Below are 21,874 nucleotides of genomic sequence, written 5' to 3'. Positions count from 1 at the left end.
GTATCTCAATCAACAATACTTCCATAATTAATAACTGTGTTTCCATATTTTCCAAGGTGAACAATATTTTCTGACAGGTTTAATTCATGTGAGAGCAGCAGGAAAGGTCAAAGGTGATTCCAAGTTTTTGGCAGAGGAACTGTAGGTATGGAATATTCATTTATCGAGATGGAGAAACTCGTCAGGAAGAGTTGCCCATTTTTTGATGTGTTAAGTTAAAAAATTCTATAATAGATCAAAGTCAATATGGCAAGAATCCAGTCAGATATGTGGTTCTGGAGATCAAGCAATGGTATGGAAATATAGTTTTGGGCATTATCAATGTATGGCTGTTATGTCATGAGGTTACAAGAAATTAACTCCCATTATGGCCGTTTAATGGGTGCTATCCAATTTAGTTCATCCCAGAATGAATTAAAAAAAAAAAAAAAGAGGACAAAGAACTGAATTCTGGGACACAACAACATTTTAAATTAACTTAAGGAGGAATCCAAGTCTGAGGGAGGATTGGGATGTGAGTGAAGCAAAAGGAAAACGAAGAGAACAGTGTCCTAAGGAACAACATATTTTAGAGAAGAATATATGTTATGAAAAGGAAATAATCAGTTTTTTTTTTTTTAATGCTTATCTGGTGAGTAAGATGAATTCTGAGAACCAGCCATTAGATGTGTTCAGATGGAGGTTAATGGTGACTTTGACCGGAGTGTTTTCATAGAAATAGTAAGGAAAAAGCCTAATTAGCATAAAGGAGAAGTAGGATGAAACAGTAAGCACAGAGAGATTTTTTAACATTTTGCTGTTAAGAAAATTAGAGAAATGTTAAGAAGAAATATAAGAAAATTAGAATCATGTGTATGGGGACATGGTAAACAAAAGATGGCTTTTGCTTGTTTTTAACATAGAGATATTGCATCACACTGGGAGGTGAAGGTGAGTGAACAAGTGGAGATGAAAAGAAATTGATAGTGTCCAGAGTGAACAAAAGAAAGAAAATTACAAGCTTGAAATCCCTAAGGAGGTAGGTGGATTGATTTCAATATACAGATGGAGATTGATCATAGATAATGTTACGACATCTTTGGGGTGTTGATTTTCTGGTTGGAAACCTTTGTGGCCGCGGCGTCTTTGCCCGAGTTCTTGTCCTGCGTCTATGGTTGCTAGATTGTATGTTAATATTATACTTAGCTCTGTAAGAAACTGCCACACTTCCTTCCAAAGTGGCTATGCCTTTTTACCTCTCACCAGCGGTGAATGAATGCTCCTGTTGCTCCACATCCTTGCCAGCATTGGATGTTGTGAGTATTCTGGATTTTAGTCATTCAAATAGTATGCAGTGGTTTCTCCTTGTTGTTTTAATTTGCAGTTCCCTCCTAAGGTATGACAGTGAGCATCTGCAACACTGAACTTCTTGGCTCTCCAAACAAGGCATAGCCTTGTCTGCATTCCTTTCCCTACCCTCACTTCCCCTTCTACTTTGAAGGTTATTTGTAGCATTTATTTGTCTCCTGTAACCCTGCCAATCCTTCCCAGCCCTCAGAGCCTTCACTGACAGCATCCGGCAGCTCACTCGTTCCTGATCCCATAGTAATCTGTGCATAACTTTTCCTGAGATTTATTACATCCTGTTATATGCTGTTTCTTCTATTGACATTGGTTGCTATGCCCATTTCTCAACCTCCTAGCTTCAAGCAATCCTCCCACCTTAGCCTTCCAAAGTGTTGGGATTACAGGTGTAACTAACTGCACCTGTCCTTGCTGCTCCCGTTTCTAAATAAAATTTCAATCTGAGTAAAAACTAAAGCCAATTCCTTCCCAAAACGGTGGGAGCGGGGAGGGGGGCACTGACACAAGATGGAAGACAATCAGTAGCACCAGACAATGAGTCAGCAGAGTCAGTAAAGCCTCAGGCCATGAGTTAGAAGACACTTCACAGATTAAAGGAAATCTACAGAGGAGTAAGAAACAACCAGGGAGGGCCTCCTGGAGATTATTGTTTGACTCCCTTTCCCTCTATCTCTAAAGAGAAAGAGAAGAGGACGTTTTAGACTGAGGGATCAGTAGGAGCAAGAATAAGGAAGCTGCCTGATTTACAGAGGCTCTCTACTGCCTCCAGCATCAGGCCTTTGAAATACACTTACGTCTTTCCACCAGCAGCTCCAGCCTTCATCTCCACTGGAATCTTCCCTCACCCATCTCTGCAGATGATACATACCCCCACATATCAGTCATTATTTTCTAAATACATCAGCTCACACCTTCCTATTATTTTACATTTGTTCAGAATCTTTCCTAACCTGGAATGCCCTTTCCCCTTTCTCCTTTAATCACGCCTTTCTTCTAAAGTAGGCTCAGATTACCTTCTCTGTCAGCATTATGTGTAATGACATACCTTCCACCCTACTGCCAGTGGTTCTTACCTCTTCTGCAGAGAGTATCATCACTTTGAATCATTTAGATCGCGGCTAACTTGGGAATCTTTACCATTATGTGGATCAAATAACCAGATCTTGATAAGAAAAATAAAAATGCTATTGTCACATAAGTTGCTGGGTTTAATCATTTGTGGGCCTTAGAGTGTGTTTTCTTCAGGGCAAGGTAAGCCGATGTGCTTCACAGTAGCTTGCAAGTTATTTGAGAAGAATCAGAACATGTTGCCCGTCTAGCAGAAAAGCATTTCAACGTCACCACAGATTGCTACAGCCGCGGGACAAGCGGGAGCCCCGCCCCTTCCGAACTGCGGCGGTGGGAGCTGCTGCCCTCCGGGGCACAGGACCACTCCAGCTCTGCAGCCTGCACCTTCCGGGGCCGGGAAACTTGACAGTTTCTTGTAGAGCTAAGTATAGTATTAACATACAATCTAGGAACCATAGACAGTGGAAAACATGTACACGCAAACACTGGCACACACATTTTCTTTATTCATAATTGCCAAACATTAGAAGCAAGTATGATGTCTTTCAAAAGATGAGTGGATAAGCAAACTGCGGTACATTCATACAATGGAATATCGTTGGACGATAAAATGACATGTTGTCAAGCTATGAAAAACATGGAGGAATCTTCAATGCATATTACTAAGTGAAAGAAGCCAGTAGGAAAAACTGTCATATTATGCTAACTATATGACATGCCAGAAAAGCCAAGACAAAGAAAACAAAGAGATCAGTTGTTACTAATGATTCAGGGGAAGAGGAAGACTGATAAGAAGGGGGAAGACTGATGAGTAGGTAGGGCCCAGTGGATTTTTGTCTGCAAAAATGTCTGCAAAAATGTACACCCATATACATAATCAGGGCTCTGAATTTCTTAAACTTTTCAAATTTTGAGGCAGGGCCTATTGAATGGGGTGGGGGAGACCTTCCTGATTGTTACCTACTAATGTATATACAAATTTGAGACAGGTATTTTGAGGGAGAGAGTGGAATTCAGGTACAACTTACCTAGTACCCCAGAAAGGTGTCAAGTGGAAGTAGAAAAAAAAAAAAAAGAAGTGTGTGAGGTAAAAAATTAAATTCTAAATGAGGACACGGAGGTTCTTGTGGAAACTTTTTTCTTGTATCTATATATACATATATATATATAAACACACACACACATATACACACACACTATATTTTCTTTATCCACTTGTTCATCAATGAAATGAAAATTTAGGTTATTTTCATATTTTGACTTTTGTGAACATGGGAGGAAATGAGATATTTGCAAGACTAACTCAAACATTGCATTAAATGGTCCATATTTAATATAAAGAAATCAAGATAATTAATATATACCTCTGACTTTTCAGATAATGGATGTAAGCGCTATCCTGAAAGGTGGCAATGGAGCAAAAAACCAGTAATATAAAATAATTCAGGAATCCATAACATGGCAAGACAGCAAGGATACAAATTTTTAGAGGGTCTCTAAAATTTCTACCCCACTCAATATAGAGAATAAGGAACTGGTAAGTATGCAGGTCTCCTGTCTTTTGTTAAAATTTACAGAGGTGAGGTGAGGAGGTAAGGATAAGTTAAAAAAATTTATTGAGTACCTAATAATAAAATACTATGCTCTCAGGCGAGTCTATAAATGATCACATTTAATTCTTCCTTTGTGTGCAAACAACGGCCCTACAAATCTGGTAATATCGTTCCTTAATTTTTAGATATGAAACCTAGGCTTTAGAGGATAAGAAACTTGATTTAGATCACACAGCCTGGTTTTACATATTGAATAGGATAGCAAATAAAAAGAGACAGAGGAAATACATACTTCCTCATTTAAATACTTATTTTTGTCTTTCATCATTGAATTCCAAATCTAACATATCATTCTGGAAAAGAGATGCTAGGGAAATGATAGTGTACAAGAAGAAGAAAAAAAAATATAAAACAAAAAAGAGAATAATTTTAAAAAGACATTGTATCTGTAATTTATAATTATTCTAAGGTGGATACATTGATATTGTATAAAGTTAAGGTTTACACAACAGCTCACCTGTCTTCTGACAATTCTGACAATCAAATGCAATACTTTGGAAAGTTTTAGAAGAACATGTCTCATGAGGGAATCAAACTTTCAGTCTAGGTAAATGAAAAGTATGCTGAAGGAAGCGAATGTACAACCGATTCTGGGAGGAAGCTTTAAAAGTAAACAATGGGATTTTTATTTACATTGGATTTAATAGAGTTTGGAGGCAGAGGAAAAGGCAGGGTAAGAAATCAACTTTCTAACTTGTGCATTTTTTTTCCAATGTCCATCCTCAGCACAGAAACCGTGGTGGTGTCATGGAATGTTATCAATTTCTGATACATTTCATCATGGTCAAGTCAGCTCCAGGAGACAGCATCATGGACGATTTGACTTATGTTCTGCTTTTGTCTTCTACAGAACTTTGTGTCTCACTGTTATCTCCTTCCTGGCTGGGGTTATCACATGGCACATCCAACTATGAGTGTGGAAAGATAGCATAATCCTCTGACTGTGTCAAATTCTTAGGAAAGTGTGACTCTTATAAGATGGCACAATCGCTTCCCTGATGTGTTTCAAGTTCTTAGAAAAATGTGGTGAGCTATTCCTTTTTCTTTTGGCAGATTTTTGTCTTGGTGTTTACCAAGTGATCCCAGATAGAGAGGTGGTGGGGGAGAGAAGGAGAGAGCACGGGACAGAGAAAGAGAGAGAAAGAGAGACACAGAGAGACAGCGAGATGGGGCAAAAAAGAAAGGGAGAGAGAGGAGAGAGGGAGAGAGGGACAGAAAGAAATGGAAAGAGGGAAGGAAGAAAAGGAAGGAAGGAAGGAAGGAACGAGGAAGGAAGGAAAGGAAGGAAGGAAGGAAGGAAGGAAGGCAGGCAGGCAGGCAGGCAGGCAGTTAGTTTTACTGCGTGGTCTGTGCCCTTAACCACATTGATTTACCTCCATGAAATGAATTTCCTATTTCACCCTCTGATTACATAGAGGTTACTTCATACAGATAATCTATAATGAAAGTGATTGGAATGCAGTAAGCTTATTTTTTGCCAGGATTATAATACCTGGTATGATACTAGTTTACATCTCTTACAAACTACCTAAGAGTAAATTTGTAAATTCTGGTATATTATTAAGTGAGATCTATGCAATTTCAAATACTGGGAAAATATGTGTACTAAAATATGCATTACTAGAAAATTAAAAATTACTCACTTTAAAAAATGATTTGAAATTCCTGTTGGAATTCTTATAACCAGGATGCCCTTACATCCCTTAGGAGACATTGTCTGGTAATTTTCATTGCTTTTATGATTAAAAATGTAGTTCTTTTGGTCTACTGTATTAGTCTGTCCTCATGCTGCTAATAAAGACATACACGAGACTTGGTAATTTACAAAGAAAAGAGGTTTAATTGACTCACAGTTCCACATGGTTGGGGAGGCCTCACAATCATGGTGGAAGGCAAAGGAGAAGCAAAGTCATGTCTTGCATGGTGGCAGGGGAACTCCCCTTTATAAAACCATCAGATCTCATGAGACTTATTCACTGTCATGAGAACAGCACAGAAAAAAACTCGCCCCCATGATTCTATTACCTCTCACTGGGTCCCTCCCACGACATGTGAAGATTATGGGAGCTATAATTCAAGATGAGGCACTTTTCTTGCCTTATGTATTGCTATTTCCCTCCACAGCCTCTGTTGCTGGTCTGATGTTGGCTGATTTGAAGCCACTAGGCATGCCATCCCTACTTGCTTGCCTCATTCATAAATACGCCTTCTTTAAAAAACACTTTATTGGATATAATTGACATTTAAAAGCTGTACATATGTAATATATGCAACTTAATGTTTGTAGATAAGTATACAATGTAAATAAACCATCACAACAATGTGTACCATAAACATAGGCATTATCTTGTAAAGTCCTCCCACCTTCTTTATTTATTGTTATTATTTTTGTATGATAAAAACACAACGTAAGATTTACCCTCTTAGAAAACTCTAAATATATAATGTAGTATTGTTGTCTATAGGCACTATGCTGTACAGTAGATCTCTAGGACTTATTCATCTTGTGTAACTGAACTTTCTACCCTTTGGCTAACACTTCCTCATTTCCCTCTCCTCTAATCCCTGGCAACCACCATTCTACTATCTGCTTCTATAAGTTTGGTTATTTGAAGTTCCTCATACAAATGGTATCATGTAGTATTTGTCCTTCTGTATCTGGCTTGTTTCACTTAGCATAACATTCTCCATATTTATTCATGTTGCTGCAGTGGGAGGACTTCTTTCTTTTTAAAGGCTAAATAATATTCCATGGCATGGAGATGTGTTTTATTATATTTATATTGTTATATACCCTGAAAAAGAGAGAGAGAAAGAGAGGGAGAAAGGAAGAAAAGAATGAAGGAAGAAAGGAGGAAGGGAGGGAGAGAGGGAGGCAGGGAAAGAAAGAAAGAAGGAAGGAAGGGAGGGAGGGAAGGAAGGAAGGAAAGGAAGGAAGGAGGGAAGGAAGGAAGGAAGGACGTCAGACAGACAGGTGTCCAACTTGTAGTTACTTGTCCAGTAAAACTAATATACCTGTGGAACAAAAAATTACATTTGATTGAGGACCACATTGTTAATTTTGGCCACCTGTTTATAATCTGACTCTTGATTTCAGTTCTCAGCTTCACAGTGGATTCTGATTCCAAAAGTGTATCATCTCCCCTTCTTGCCCAATTTGACTCCATCATACCCACCCTGAGGAAAACTAATATGTCTAAATCCTTCTGCATGTAAGTACAAATATATACAAGTATGATTATATATGTTTGTATGCAGCCTCGAATATGGCATCAACGCTATTGTCCCTGTCTCAACCATGTGTATTCATCACCAATGGAGCTAGTTCACTTGTTTTCTTAATATATAATGGAAGGTTGGCTATTTTACTGGAATAAGGGCCATTGGGCCTGCCTCAGTACAAGGATTTTCAACCTTAGCTTCACATTGGAATCATATAGGAAACTTTAATTTTTTTAAATAATCCAGCTACACTTCTCATCATTGAAATCAGCATCTTACGAGGTGGAACAATCTTAGACATCAGTATTTCCTCAAAGCTCCCCAGTATAATTTCAGTGTGCAGCAAAATTGAAAACTATTTTCAAAGAGCTAGATAGATCAAACTTCATATCACTTGTCCATCCTGACCATGCCAGTTAATACCTTCAGTAAGGGCTGTTGGCTAAGATTACAACAGTGAAATAGCTAAGAATTGTCACTACATCTGTCCCAATTCTGACCTGTCCCGACCTAATGTGGTCTGCACAAACCAAACTAATTTTGCTAACATTGCAGAAAGAGCCATCCAATTTGAAGATGGTTCCAGCACCTTTGTCTCTGGGCCTATGTGCTCAGGGAGTTAGTATTGATGTTATTTATCCAAACATTGTCACTCAGGCTGAGTTAATAAAAATCACCTGTGTAGTTTGAGAAACTTACAGATTCTCCATTTCTGTCTTCCAGTCATTCTGATTTTATAGATCTGATGTGTGACCCAAATATCTGTGCCTTTAAGGTACTATTCATGTAAATTTGATGTGAAGCCAGGTTTCGAACCCACATTAAATTCTCACATTGCTATAAAGAAATACTCAAGACTGAGTAATTTATAAAGAAAAAAGTTTAATTGGCTCACAGTTCTTCAGGTGGTACAGGAAGCATGATGCTGGAAACTGCTGGGCTTCTAGGGAGGCCTCAGGAAACTTACAGTCATGATGGAAGATGAAGGAGGAGTGGGTACTTCACATGGCTGGAGCAGGAGCAGGAGAGAGGGTGTGGTGTGGGGGTTGGGGGGGATGCTACACACATTTAAACAACCAGATCTTGTGAGAATTCAGTATCATGAGAACAGCACCAAGAAGATGGTGCTAAGCCATTCATGAGAAATCTGCCCCCATGACCCAGTCACCTCCCACCAGGCACCACCATCAACATTGGGGATTACATCTGGACATGAGATTTGGTAAGGACACAGATCCAAACCATATCAATGGTCTTTCCCCTAAAAATATACCATTTGCACATACCTGTATATATAAATAAAATATCTCAGGGATTTTGACTGGAGAGGGTGTTGGGGGCAGTAGGAAAGGAAGAGAGAAGTAAAAGAAAGAGATGAAAATTTCTGGAAACAAGCCCTGTCTCATAAGCTAAGTTATCAGAATCAAAGGATGAAGGATTCTGACACAAAGGGCTAATGTATCTTGAGAACTCTGGATTTCTGCATCTACTGTAGAGGCCGTCAGGGATAACACGATGATAGCAGGGCAGCAGGGAGGAGGCTCTTAGTAATAAGAGCTGATCAAGATCCAGAGCACTGTGAGGTCAGAAACAGAACTTTTAATGAGTATAAAAGAGTTTACATGAAATAAGAATTAAAATATACAAGATACCAGAAAAAACCCGATAACTTCTTAATAGGAACAAAATAACCAATTAAGGTATTCTAATTGTTAAAAGTAGATCTTCTTATTAGAAATAGAGGAATGAAAGAAGTTATTTTTCTCCTGGGAATAAAACGAAACCCAAATGTGTGGGAGTCAGAGGCAGAGATTTTGAACTTTAATAAATAATTTTATCTTTGTGAGAATGCCAGGGGCAAACTGCTAAAGAGAAATGAAAGCATCAAGTTTCTTCTTTAATCCATGGGTATGTAACTTATGTTTGAATCCTGTATAAGAGCTAAGACACTCTGTTTACTTGAACTATGAAAATTGTATTTCAAAAGTTGTGCTTAAATATATTGTTTGTAATTCTTACTAAATTTTCACATTGACATTTTTCCTTTATTCTACAGTTTCTGTTGGTGCAAATATAAAACACTGATTAGTTCATAATTTTAAATATTTAGAGAATAAGAAGCTACTAGATGGTATGTATGAAGTTGTAGTTTCAAAGGACTGTCAAAGGACTGAAATGCATCTAACTTTGAACTTGGATTATATCAATTTTCCAGTAAATTCTAGATTTCTGATCTAGCAAAGTCAGTATCAAAGGCTAATTTCACCATTATTTTCTGCCTATATATAGCTATGAACGATGTGAGGATAAATGGAAAACTATATCCTTTACCAGTATTCTCAAATCAGCAATTTTGTTCCAGGAAAAATCTTGAACCCTAGATTTACAATATTTAGCATCTAGTGTGCAGGAACACTGACAAACTGTGATTCAGGAAAGGTCTAAATAATTAAAGATAATGGTTCTTATATTTTGATGTCTTCAAACAGTTTATTAGGACTTTTCTGAGGGAAACAAAATATCAATTGTAAGAGAATATATTTTTATAACAACACCCAGATTACAAAATCAATAACATCAATATTACTAATTTAAATAAATGATAAACATATAAATATTGGCCAGGGAAAGTGACTCACACCTGTAATCCCAGCATTTTGGGAGGCTGAGGTTGGCAGATAGCTTGAGCCTAGGTGTTTGAGACCAGCCTGGGCAACATGGTGAAACCTCGTCTCTACAAAAAAATACAAAAATTAGCTGAGCATGGTGTTGCATCCCTGTAGTCCCAGTTATTCTGGAGACTGAGGTGGGAGAATTGATTGAGCCCAGGGGAGCAAGGCTGCAGTGAGCCAATCACATCGCAATACTCCAGCCTAGGTGACAAAGTGAGACACTGTCTCAAAAAAAAAACAAACAAAAAAAGTAAATATTAAATGCTTATGCTTCTTCACCTAGATTACAAGTTACCTAAATTTTAAAGATTAATAAAAATACTTATTTTTGTAGGGTTGTTGGAGAAGAAAAGTTATTTTGCAAGTGCAGGGTGACACTTAGCTGGTTCACAGTGGTACAAACATTTGCTAAAATAGAGTATTTCCAAATCAGTTGATACAGTGCTGCAGCCCCAGCTACCAGGATCCTTAGCCTGGGATCCCCCAGACCTCCACGTGATCCAGCAACTATCACAACAGGCATCTCTTGGACCTTGTTCTAGTGCTGTGGCCTGTGTTTTTAAATATTTAATTATCACCCTAGTTTTTAAATATTTAAATATCACCCTAGTGCACACGTGACGATATAATAATAATGTAAGACAGGCAAAGAAATTCAGTGAAATGATTTTGAGACAATCATAAAGCCATAGTGTGGCTATTCCCCTTAGTCCCCAGGGATAATTGTAAGACTGAATAATAATATCAAATCAGAAGATGTCAGACAAGGAACTGGAGAACGTTTATTAAACAAGTTCATTTGTCTGATGATGTAAATACAGAGTCATTTTAAAAGCTGGTTTTGGCTCTGGTACCGTGGTTTCCTCTTTCCTCTCCAAGTCTCTTACTTCTTGGAGAATTTGGAAGAAGCATACTAATCCAAATCCTCAGTCTTCACTGGGGCGGCCGTCTTCTCGCAAATCCAAAAAATTTCGGCACTACAGCGAGAAATATAAATATTTCCTTTTTGAAAATAAGCACATCCTTTGGATCCATTGATCTGGTCCAGTTCTTTAGTACTAAATCTGAAAATTAATTTGAAATGTATTATAAATTCTATATTTGAAATATGATCACTATTTAGTGCTCTCAGTTGCTCTTCCAGCCAGTGTCATGTATCTGAATATTAAGAGACTCCTGCCTCCACAAACCTTCAAAATCTGAAACTGCGTAAAACTGGCACAAAATCTGCCTAGAGCTGGCACATCTGGGTTCTTTATTTAAGTGGATCATGATCCCAGGTAGAATTCTTTAAGAAAATACTTAAATCCTGGGCTGAGAATTTGTATGTCCTTCAGAAATATGGAATTCCATTAATGAAAGCTACTCAGTTCAGCTTATATTAGAAGTACTTGAAGTCCTTCGGGACTTTATGAAGAAAAACATAAAAATAAAATCACCTTCTGCTATAAAAAGCTATCACATTTTACTATGCACAAATATAACTTTTCACATAGTTATACATATGTGGTGGGTAAAAAGAGAACAAGACAGACGTTAAAAGAGGAAATGAATGACTGTATAGATATGGTGCTGACAATAGTATTCACTTCCTCTGCTAAGAAAGTGATGTTAACCCTGAAATAATGTCTTTAGAAAATTATACTCGTCAGGTCTAAATTTTCTGTGTGCCCAATATTGTTTTTTCCTGAATGACCTGCATTACACTGCCATATTCTTTTCTTGCTTCAGGGCTAGGCTTACTAAATCTTAGCCTGCGCTTTTACTCAGTAGTCAAGGAAATGGTTCTACAATCTGGAAGCTCAGTCTCTCTAACCTGAGTTTGACATGCTGGCTTATCTGATAGCTGCATGTCTCAGGGGCCAGGGTCTGTAGGTTCCGAAGCCTGCTGTGGGGACCACCTCCCTCACACTTTGATTAAGAGTGAGTAGAGAGGCCAAGGATGATTAAAATCCCTTTGGGAGAAGGGACACATCTTAGATTCCAACATGGAATGTGTTTACACGATGTGATGGTACTACTGCTGGAAACCCTCAGTCTAGTAGCAACACCTCAGATTAATATGAATCAGTTCATGCCGAGTATGGCTCTTGTCACGAAGAGTAACTGTCACTTTTTTTGTTTGTGTATTACTCTGCATGTGCTTTTTGTCATTATTATTAGTGTGAAACCAGACTAGTTGACTTGATATGATTAATAATGGTGATTAGAGAATGGGGGATTAGTGTTTGACTAGAAGTAGCCACGATGAAACATTGGGAAATGGATGAAGATAAAGTGTATCCAGGGAGAAAGTAATAGACCTAGCATTGTTTGTGATTTAAGGAACTGCTGAGTCACTGCTGAAGCAGGGCATCTTTGACAGAAGATGAGTGGTTATTATTCAGTTTAAGAAAACTGACAACATGCTTTAAAGAGTGAAACAGGAGGGAGGGGGATGGATAATTATTTGTTGGGGGAGGAAGGTAGATAAAAAGCCATTATGGATACAAATATCTTGTTAGATAGAAGAAGTAAGACCTAGTGTTTGATAGATTATTAGGGTGAATACAATTAACAATAATCTACTGTACATTTCACAATAATGAGAAAATAATAATTTGAATGTTCCTAGCACAAAGAAAAGATAAATATTTAAATTGATAGATATCCCAATTCCACTTATTTAATCTTTACACACTATCTGAATATATCAAATTATCTCATGTACCCCAAAACATGTGCATCTCTTATGTATCAATAAAAAATTTAAAAATCCATTAAGATGCCAATGATCTTAAATTTTATCTAATATAAAAATACTATTACATTTAAAATATTAATACAGTTGTTTCATTTAAATGTACTTATGATGAGGCGTTCCTCAAAAATTTTTTTTTATCATCTGTGAAAGAATTTAGCAAACCTAATATCCCCTTACACATTTTTGTTGACATCTATTTTTTCATAACTTTAAATAGTTAAAAAAATTGAAAGTTTCCAAGTGTTATATATTCTATTTGTCCTTTAAATATTCTCATCCAAACCTTGAAGTGGAAGGTTTAGTTCATTTTAATTCATAAAAGACACTGGCCATATGTTGTAATTTGCAAGTCCTCAACACGACACTAATTGTTGAACTAATCAGTCAATTCAGTCTTACTTTTTGTTAGAAAATGGTTGACAGTTATTTGCTATAAATAAATGTGTGGATGTAAATGTGTGGATGTGTGTTCTTATGACCAGCAGTACCCTTTTGGATTGGAGGTGATGGAGAATCACAACAGCTGAGTGACTGAGTGCACAGTCCCTAAAGTGCAATTTATGAGCTGAGTGACCTCAGGCAAGTTACTTAATCTCTTTGTGATAATATTTCTACCTATAAAATGGGAATATAACAGTGCTTTTTTCAAGGGTTAATATTTATAAAATCCTTTGAATGTAGTATTAGGTGTATGTGTGTTAAATAAACACATTTCTACCAAAAGATAAAGTTCAGTGCCTTGCCATAAATTTGTCACAGAGATGAAATGAACTATACCTCCTTTCAGTATTTGTTACTGGAGCTCTTTTCTCAGTATGTTGTACTCCTCTTTTTATGTCTGTGTTTATAATTCTCACAATCATTATTAATTTTCCCAGGATTCCATGGAAAACTTGTGTTTACCCTCAATAGTTAGAGACGTACAAGGATGGAGAGGGAACAGAGCCATCTTCCCAGAACCAACTTCTGCCAGAGGAGTCCCATGATAATCCCAGCCAAAAGAATGAAAACATCAGTAATGGCTGTGACATAAGAAAATCCTGAGAAAACGGAGAAAAAGTTTTATGTGAGTGCCACATTCCAGTTTGCAGAGTTAAGATAGATGAGAACATTCATTAAATTCATGTATTAATTCTAAGATGCACTGAATTTCCATCATGTGAATCAGATATTTTATTTATTTCTCTCTCATTGTATAGATAATGTCTAGAACTAGAGAAAGAGACTCAATCCTACCTTTTCTTCCAAAGTGTCTATCTTCACTAGGGTGGAGTTCTTGTCTATGCAGTCCTTTCTACTGTTAGTCCAGGTTTTCTCTTCATTTGTTGTAAAATAATAGCAACTATTTTGGTACCATTGCCACATTTTAGGACATGGATTACATCTGTGGTCTGAAAAGGAAATTATACCCAATAATATAAACTGAATGACCCTGGAGTGACTGGAGAAGGCTTTGAAACAAAATCATTTAATTGAACAACATGGTCTGAGAGCCAGCACCCTCTGAAAATAAGGTGACCCCTGGTTGTGGGTTGGGGCAATAGGGATTCTCTTTTCAGGGCTTAGTCTTCTGGCCTCAGAATTATCAGCTGTGCTTTTAAGCTTTCATAACAACAGGATCACCTAGAAATAGTTAATAAAATGAGGGGCTGAAGTATCTGGATTGGTATCATTCCAAGATACTTCCCAAATTTTCCTATGGTTTCAAAAATATTAAGTGAATTCGTATATTTCCTTGCTGTCTGTAAATGTGGTGCAACATCATTGAGGTTCACTGGATGACATAACTCTCTCAATACTCTGAGGTGGTGCATGTGATCAACTTAGACCAGGGCGACATATGCCATCTGACTGGTCAGCAGGTCTAAGTCTGATTACCTGAAGCATGAATGATTAGCTCTTGGCACAGTTTGATGGCCATTTGTTCCTGCCTCTTCAGTAGACTGGAGATCTGTGACTTGAGAAATTCCTCCTCTATGGACAAATTATTGGAGTTGCCCAGTTGCTGAGATAAGTTATCCTGCCGCTGGTGGATGGTTTTCTGAAGTTGACTCAATTTCTCTGAATCTGAGTTAATGTCATTAGATATCTGCAAAACTCCAAGACATGACAGGAGACAAGTTCATTTATTCTTCTATTCTCATAACTGTAGATAATTCTTGTGACAGAAACGTTTCTTAATTGTTCAAGATTTATTAGTAGCTGTTAGTATTCGAGGTATCATGCAAGAAACAAACCAGATGCCTTTCTATTCCAAATTATTTATAGTTCTTTTAAATTTTATTTACATTTCTATTATTACACTATATTAAAATAATGATTTAATAATTATGTATTTCTGACATCACATCTAAGGAAGGGCTAGTCATTCTGCCACTCATTTCTGTGAAATTATTTTATTTTTGTTTTATTTTATTTGGAGATAGATGGTGTAATTGTTGTTTTAATGAAAACAGCATTCTTTGGGACAATGGCTATCGCAAACTCTGCAGATGACCTGAGATGCTTGTTTACCAAAAGGAAAAAAAAAAACAGATCTTAATGGCACATCAGACCATTTCTGGTCATGGGTCCATGGAATATGCCCTTTTCATAAGCATTTAAGGTGCTTCATCAGCCAACAAATTTAAGAAACACTGCACCAAAAGCACTAAATTTTAGAAAAGAAATGTCACCCTTCTATATCAAACCAATGAACATATGTTATTGCATTTTCACTTAATTTTTAAATATACATTATTGTAGAAGATCAGCTGCTAATCTCATACTGACTGACTCCAGAATATCTGTCACTGCTGCTTAAACATCATATTCCTTTTCAAAAGAGCAAGGTACATCATTAACCTCTTTTTATGTTGACAAAGATATGTCCAAATCCTAATTATCCATTAAATCTTAAAAAATTATCCATTAAATCATTAAAAAGAAATGAATGTAGCAGAGGAGATGTTAGTATCATTCAGCAAATTAACTTTCTTGACTATGAGTTCCCTGTAAGTGAATAGCATGACAATTCACTACTCTGTATACCATATACTTAACAACTCTATAAAGTTTGTATTCTCAGAATATTTTTCTCATTACTCAAGAACTCCCTACCATGTTCATCCCCAACTGCCCAAGGATGGGTCAGAATCAATAGAACGTTACTTTGTGGCCGTGGTGCTTGAGAGTGGAGCTTCCATTGTCATGTGGAGATGGTTCAACTCTCTTAGTTGGTCAAGTCTATCAGGCCATTCTTCCTCCTTGTTTATATGTCTTTCTCATTCATAGAAATCAGGCTGCTGCTGTTACTTGGAAGATTTCTCTCCACTAGAGAAGTCTCATGTAAGCAGACTGAGCCTAGTCTAGTGCTAAGTCTTCCAGGTAAATAACATAGCATGCACTTCCTTCAGTACATATTTCTTGACTTTATTTCTCAGCCTTGGAGTGATAAGTGAATATGTGTCTAGGCAGAAAAGAGGCTCTTTATTCTAATGAATAACTAGACACCAAGAGTCTTCATTTAAGTCCAGTTTAGCTTACCAAGATAAAACAATGAATTTAGAACCACATCCTGATAATGTCTTTTGCCGGTTTATTAGGAAGATATGACGAATAGGAGAGATATGAGACAGCAGAAAAGTATCAGAGGATTCAGGATGCTCGGACCCATCTGCAATCCAAGCTGATTACACATGGTTTACACATATGTTTTCTAGTTGCTTTTGTTGGGTTCGATGCGGATATACTTACACATCATCCCCAACGTCACCAGCCCAATCAGCAACATCAGGCAAAGAGTTAGCAGACCCAGGGCAGCATGACGCCAAATGGGAGATGGAGCCGGATGCCCTGGAGAAAGCCCACAAAGCAATTGGCAAACAGAACTGCTTTGTGCTTGTTTCGCTTTGGTTTGTTTATTTCTCACACTTAGGGAGCTTCCAGATACTAACATTTCTTTCTTGCTCCTTTAATGCCCTCATTTAGAAAATACCTAATATGGGGCCGGGCGCGGTGGCTCAAGCCTGTAATCCCAGCACTTTGGGAGGCCGAGACGGGCGGATCACGAGGTCAGGAGATCAAGACCATCCTGGCTAACACGGTGAAACCCCGTCTCTACTAAAAAATACAAAAAAAATTAGCCGGGCGAGGTGGCGGGCGCCTGTAGTCCCAGCTACTTGGGAGGCTGAGGCAGGAGAATGGCGTAAACCCGGGAGGCGGAGCTTGCGGTGAGCTGAGATCCGGCCACTGCACTCCAGCCTGGGCAACAGAGCGAGATTTCGTCTCAAAAAAAAAAAAAAGAAAGAAAAAGAAAATACCTAATATGAAGTGCAATGAGGGTGCCATCGTTGGTTCCCCTCCATTTCTCCACCGCTCTTCTTCCCTTTAAGAGGAAGCTTCTCCTAATTTCAAGGTTTTTGCTTTACTTCATTACCCACTTTTCTTCCTCAAGTTTATTGAATTCATAAATGAGAGATCTATACACTGCTTTTCTGGATGATACTGACAGTAGGAGACACCTCAAGCTTTTGAGCTGAAAAGTCTCTATAAGGCAGATGTTCTATCTGCCTTGTAAAAGTGGATTCTACTTTTTAAAGTATCTTTTACCTATTAACAATAACTTATCTATTATTCATGCTATTTATCACCTAATAAATAATGAATGAATACTGAATGAAAGAAGGAAAGAATGTGCAGTCTAACTTACAAACAGCAGAATAGACCAGAAAGCCATTAGCATCCTACTCATAGTAGTTGTTGTCTACAATATCAATGATTGTCATATTTTCCTTAGCTTCGTATTCCTTGATTTAGGTCCAAATAACATCTAGCCCAATATTTTAGATATAGCATTGGTCTCCAGGTGTACTTATATGCACCATATCCACACCTCCCTTTTTCCTCACAGATTAGAATTAGAAGTTAAAAAAAAAAAAGGCAAAAATGTGGAACCACCTTTATTAGACACATGCAAAGTCTATTCCCATCATCTTTTTCTAAATATCCTTCCCTCAAATGTCATGTACCACACAAAACGTAAACATAAATCTAGAGGGCAGAAGAAAGAAGTTCAGATGACTGACATGATTCAGGGGAACCTGGATAGGTAACATATCTGAAAATAAGAGATGTGGTCTTATGTCCACAGAATCTGATTTGATTCTTGAACGTGGAGACTGCTATTTATTCCAATTAGGCATAAGAGAATGAGCTAAAGACCAGCACTGCGTCTGGGCTTCCCCACATAGCAGTTGTGTGAGCTTGCTTAAATTATCTAATTTCTCTCAGCCTCAGTTTTTCCATCTATGTAATGGAGAAAATACTAATATTCGAACATTATTGTGCATTGTCATCACAATTATATCTGTATATAATGTACATAAAATACTACCCAGATACTATTATTACTGGTTCAACATTACAAATTATACTTGGATTTCAACTACCCTAAAATTTGAAAAAATACTGACAAAAGAGAAATTAGCTCTGATCCATTTCTAACCCACTCTCTCATCTTCCAGTTTTCTCTGAAGTAACCTACATCATCTAAAAGAAAAATGCCCTCTACCTTCTCTATTTTAGAAGCCTCCAATCTGGTTTCTGAAAGAATATCCTCCTCGCATCTCTAACAAGGTAGAAATATCAAGGATTATATTTGTAAAAAGAAATCTGTAATTCCCCAGGCTCAATTTCTGGCATGTCCAGTCAGAATTTTTCTCTACAACACAGAGCTTCCTGAAACATAGTGATATTACACAATTTTAAAGAGGTTCTGAAAGCCACATATTTTCACTTCAACCTTGGGAACACTCACTCTTCTAAGACATTCCACAAGATTTGTCCCCATTTTGGAGATTTCACAGCACACTGTCTTTAACACCAGCATTAAAGCTGGCACCTCAAATCATTTAACACCTGTCCACTCCCCAAGGACACAGCTGGTGTTCTCTGAACTCCTACCTTTTTTTCTTAGGTTATTTCCATGTCGGTTATTCCTTGCTCCAGCATAATCCTGAAATGTGAGGGTTGCGTAGGTCACTTCTTCAGACATTGTAGAAGAAAACCCTACTTTAAATTATCTAATTAATGTTTCAATATCTTGAGGCCTGGGAACACGGTGTCTTTTTCAAGGCTGGGAGCTTTGATATAGGCACTCAGCTGACCCAGACACACTCCACTGGCCCTCTGTAAGAGGAGAATGACAATTTGTTTCTCTGCAGAGAAAGTGAGAAAAGTCAAATATTCTCCTTAGAAATATTCTCATTAGAATGTTACAGATCTCAAACTGTCTGCTCTGTCAGCATTGTTCCTCGCTGTGCAGCTAAGATGGGGTGCTTGGAGGCAGAACAGGAGGAACGTGGAGAACCTCCATGATCCTGGAGGTAGAGACTGCTCTGAATGTTTCAGAAAAGAGTCAGGTTGTCTTCTTTACCTCTACCTAAGGCTAGCTAATCTGCCTGAAGATGCTGGTTCTACTTTATTCTCAGCCACATCAGATATTAAGCAGAGACACACATTAAGACAGGAAGAGCTGTGTCACAGACCTGGCTGCTATTATAGGAAATTCAAACACGTGTGTGTGTGTGTGTGTGTGTGTGAGAGAGAGAGAGAGAGAGAGAGAGAGAGAGAGAGAGAGAAGAGAGAGAGAGAGAGAGAGAGAGAGAGAAAGAGAGAGAGAGAGAGAGAGAGAGAGAGAGAGAGAGAGAGAGAGAGAGTTGGTAATGGGGCATGGAGAAGAAATTGATAGCTACTTAGCTACTTAACGTGAATATGAATGGGAGTGCCCTCTTCTGGCAAGATTGGAAAAGTTCCTAACAGAACAACCACCCTAGAATAATCCTGCAGACAGCAAGGAATACACAGGACAAGATTTTTGAAAGATTTTTAAAACCTGAAGTTTCAGGAGAGTGAAAGTGAAAAAAGCAGGTCGATTCTAGAGAGAATGAGACTGGCACACGGTAAGGTGTTTTTGTTTTTTTTTTTTTATTTTTTAGACGGATTCTCGCTCTGTCGCCCAGGCTGGAGTGCCGTGGCGAGATCTCGGCTCACTGCTTTTAGTTCATTTGTTTGTCTTTCAGTCATTCCTGCAGGGTAGCAGAATTCTTATAGAAAGCATGCTGTATTTCTGGATTACAAAATCAGATGATGCTGTGTGGGGCAACCACAGCTACAAAGAGTGCTGAAGTAATTGGATATCCACACAACTACTGGTTAATGAGGATCTCTAGAGTATCTTTAGGACTTGAAGCCTCTTTAAACTTCTATGTATTTAGATTTTTTTTTTAAACTTAATAAAATAACCAACCTCTATTTTCTCTTGCTTAGGTCTAAAAATACTCTGAAAAGATGCATCCAGTACAATTGAAGTAAACTCACTGCACGAAGCATTCTGACTGTGATATTACAAATTTGAGGCCGGGCGCGGTGGCTCAAGCCTGTAATCCCAGCACTTTGGGAGGCCGAGACGGGAGGATCACGAGGTCAGGAGTTCGAGACTATCCTGGCTAACACGGTGAAACCCCGTCTCTACTAAAAAAAAATACAAAAAGCTAGCCGGGTGAGGTGGCTGGCGCATGTAGTCCCAGCTACTCGAGAGGCTGAGGCAGGAGAATGGCATAAACCCGGGAGGCGGAGCTTGCAGTGAGCTGAGATCCGGCCACTGCAGTCCAGCCGGGCGACAGAGCGAGACTCCGTCTCAAAAAAAAAAAAAACAAAAAACAAATTTGAACAACACAACATGAGCAATAAAGAGTTGACAGTTTGTATAAACAGTGCTCTATTAATTGGAAGAACAGGAGAGAAACAACATGTTGCACATGTAGTTGGTCATAGGATTTATAGCCATAGGATTTGCATACACCTTAAAGAACTGAACCTACTTCTAATCCTACCATAACTTTTCATTAAACTTACTAATTTATATAACAAAGTAAACTGTTGTTAAGAATCTGCGGGAGGTGGAATAATAGCCCTCAAGGATGCCCACGTTCTAATCCTCAGAACCTCTGAATAGGGCGGCTCACCCTGGCAAAAGGGTGGGGGGAGCAGGGAGGGATAGCATTAGGAGATATGCCTAATGTAAATGACAAGTTAATGGGTGCAGCACACCAACATGGCACATGTATACATATGTAATAAACCTGCACATTGTGCACATGTACCCTAGAACTTAAAGTATAAAGTGTATATATATACTTTATATATATATGTATACTTAAAGTGTGTGTGTATGTGTATGTGTGCATATATATATATAGAAGAGGGTGGTTTCCTGGCATGTGCCTCACCCTCAAGCCAGGAGACTGGCAGCCTAAAATGTGTATAGACATTCCTGTTTTCATGCCCCAAATATTTGCCTTTTGGCCTGCCATGCCCCCATTCTGTACCCGTATAAACTCTGAACTCTAGGCTCCAGATCAGATGAGCAGACAAGGAGATGAGAAGACAAGCAGATGAAAGGTGGAATGACATGGCAGAGAAAGAGAGAAGAGGAGAACTTCTGAACGCCAGGAGGAGTTCAGCTGGGAGTGGTCAGAGAGTAGTTTGGCTGTTGGATGGCCGAACCCAGAGGAAGATCACTTCCCACTTTATCCACCTTCCAGCTCCCCATTCATCTCACTAGGAGCCACCTCCATCACTCAGTAAAACCCCCACATTCATCCTTTGAGTTCATGTGTGACCTGTTTCTTCTGGGATGCTGGACAAGAGCTTGGAATATAGAAAGCTGTCACACTGGCCCTCTGCCCTTGCAGAAAGGCCGAGGAGGCACTGAGCTGGTTAACACTTAAGCTGTCTGCAGATGGCAGAGCTAAAAGAGCATTGTAACACTGGCATTCCAGGCACCCACCTCTAGACACTACAGTGGGGCCCGAGCCCAAAGGGCTCACCCCAGCCCCTGCACCTGCCTGTCCGCATGCTGTCCCTCCCACAAAGGATTTGAGCTCATGGCAGTCAAACAGACACACCCCTGTCACACACCCTGCAAGGGGGGCCAGAACCCTCCCATTTCACCTTAATCACATGATTTCCCTCAATCACACTCGGTGGATTAGATGAGATTAGATGGTACTGCTTATTTTTTATTTCTTTTTGAGATGGTCTGGCTCTGTCACCCAAGCTGAACTGCAATGGCACAATTTTGGCTCATTGCAACCTCTGCCTCCTGAGCTCAAGTGAACCTTCCACCTCAGACTCCCAAGTAGCTGGGACTACAGGCACACACCACCACA

At 38.6% G+C, this 21,874-nt stretch overlaps 2 protein-coding genes across 3 annotated transcripts in view; both read right to left on the bottom strand.

The window, feature by feature from the left end:
* Nucleotides 1-2,711, bottom strand: part of CLEC9A (C-type lectin domain containing 9A) — a 37,434-nt gene extending 34,723 nt beyond the window's left edge. Inside the window, exon 1 of the mRNA XM_033223404.1 lies at nt 2,418-2,711. The gene's annotated coding sequence lies outside the window, so the exon portion shown is untranslated. The remainder of the gene's footprint in view (nt 1-2,417) is intronic.
* Nucleotides 2,712-10,076: 7,365 nt separating this feature from the next.
* Nucleotides 10,077-19,289, bottom strand: CLEC12B (C-type lectin domain family 12 member B). Of its 2 annotated transcripts, XM_033223412.1 has the most exons (6): nt 18,606-19,289; nt 16,398-16,496; nt 14,541-14,759; nt 13,899-14,053; nt 13,587-13,702; nt 10,077-10,983 (listed from the first exon to the last, which is right to left on the bottom strand). In XM_033223412.1, exons 1-6 carry the CDS (start codon nt 18,694-18,696, stop codon nt 10,833-10,835), a joined length of 831 nt encoding a protein of 276 aa, XP_033079303.1. In that variant the 5' UTR covers nt 18,697-19,289; the 3' UTR covers nt 10,077-10,832. The 2 variants fall into 2 exon arrangements, with proteins under 2 accessions (XP_033079303.1, XP_033079302.1); XM_033223411.1 differs by lacking the exon at nt 18,606-19,289 and having other exon boundaries at nt 16,398-16,699.
* Between the last annotated feature and the right edge of the window lie 2,585 nt (nt 19,290-21,874).

This window comes from Trachypithecus francoisi, unplaced genomic scaffold (assembly GCF_009764315.1).
Source record: "Trachypithecus francoisi isolate TF-2019V2 unplaced genomic scaffold, Tfra_2.0 Lachesis_group11, whole genome shotgun sequence".
Lineage (NCBI taxonomy): Eukaryota > Metazoa > Chordata > Mammalia > Primates > Cercopithecidae > Trachypithecus > Trachypithecus francoisi.
This window is presented reverse-complemented; position numbering and strand designations above follow the sequence as displayed.

Bases quoted from the DNA above. Each gene is read 5' to 3' on its own strand.
- CLEC12B (XM_033223411.1), bottom strand. From the start codon at position 16,599: ATGTTAGTATCTGGAAGCTCCCTAAGTGTGAGAAATAAACAAACCAAA. The intron at 14,760-16,397 runs GTAAGTATATCC...CATGTCTTGGAG, and splicing joins GGTGACGTTGGGGATGATGT to TTTTGCAGATATCTAATGAC. The intron at 13,703-13,898 runs GTAGGATTGAGT...CCGTTTTCTCAG, and splicing joins TAGACACTTTGGAAGAAAAG to GATTTTCTTATGTCACAGCC.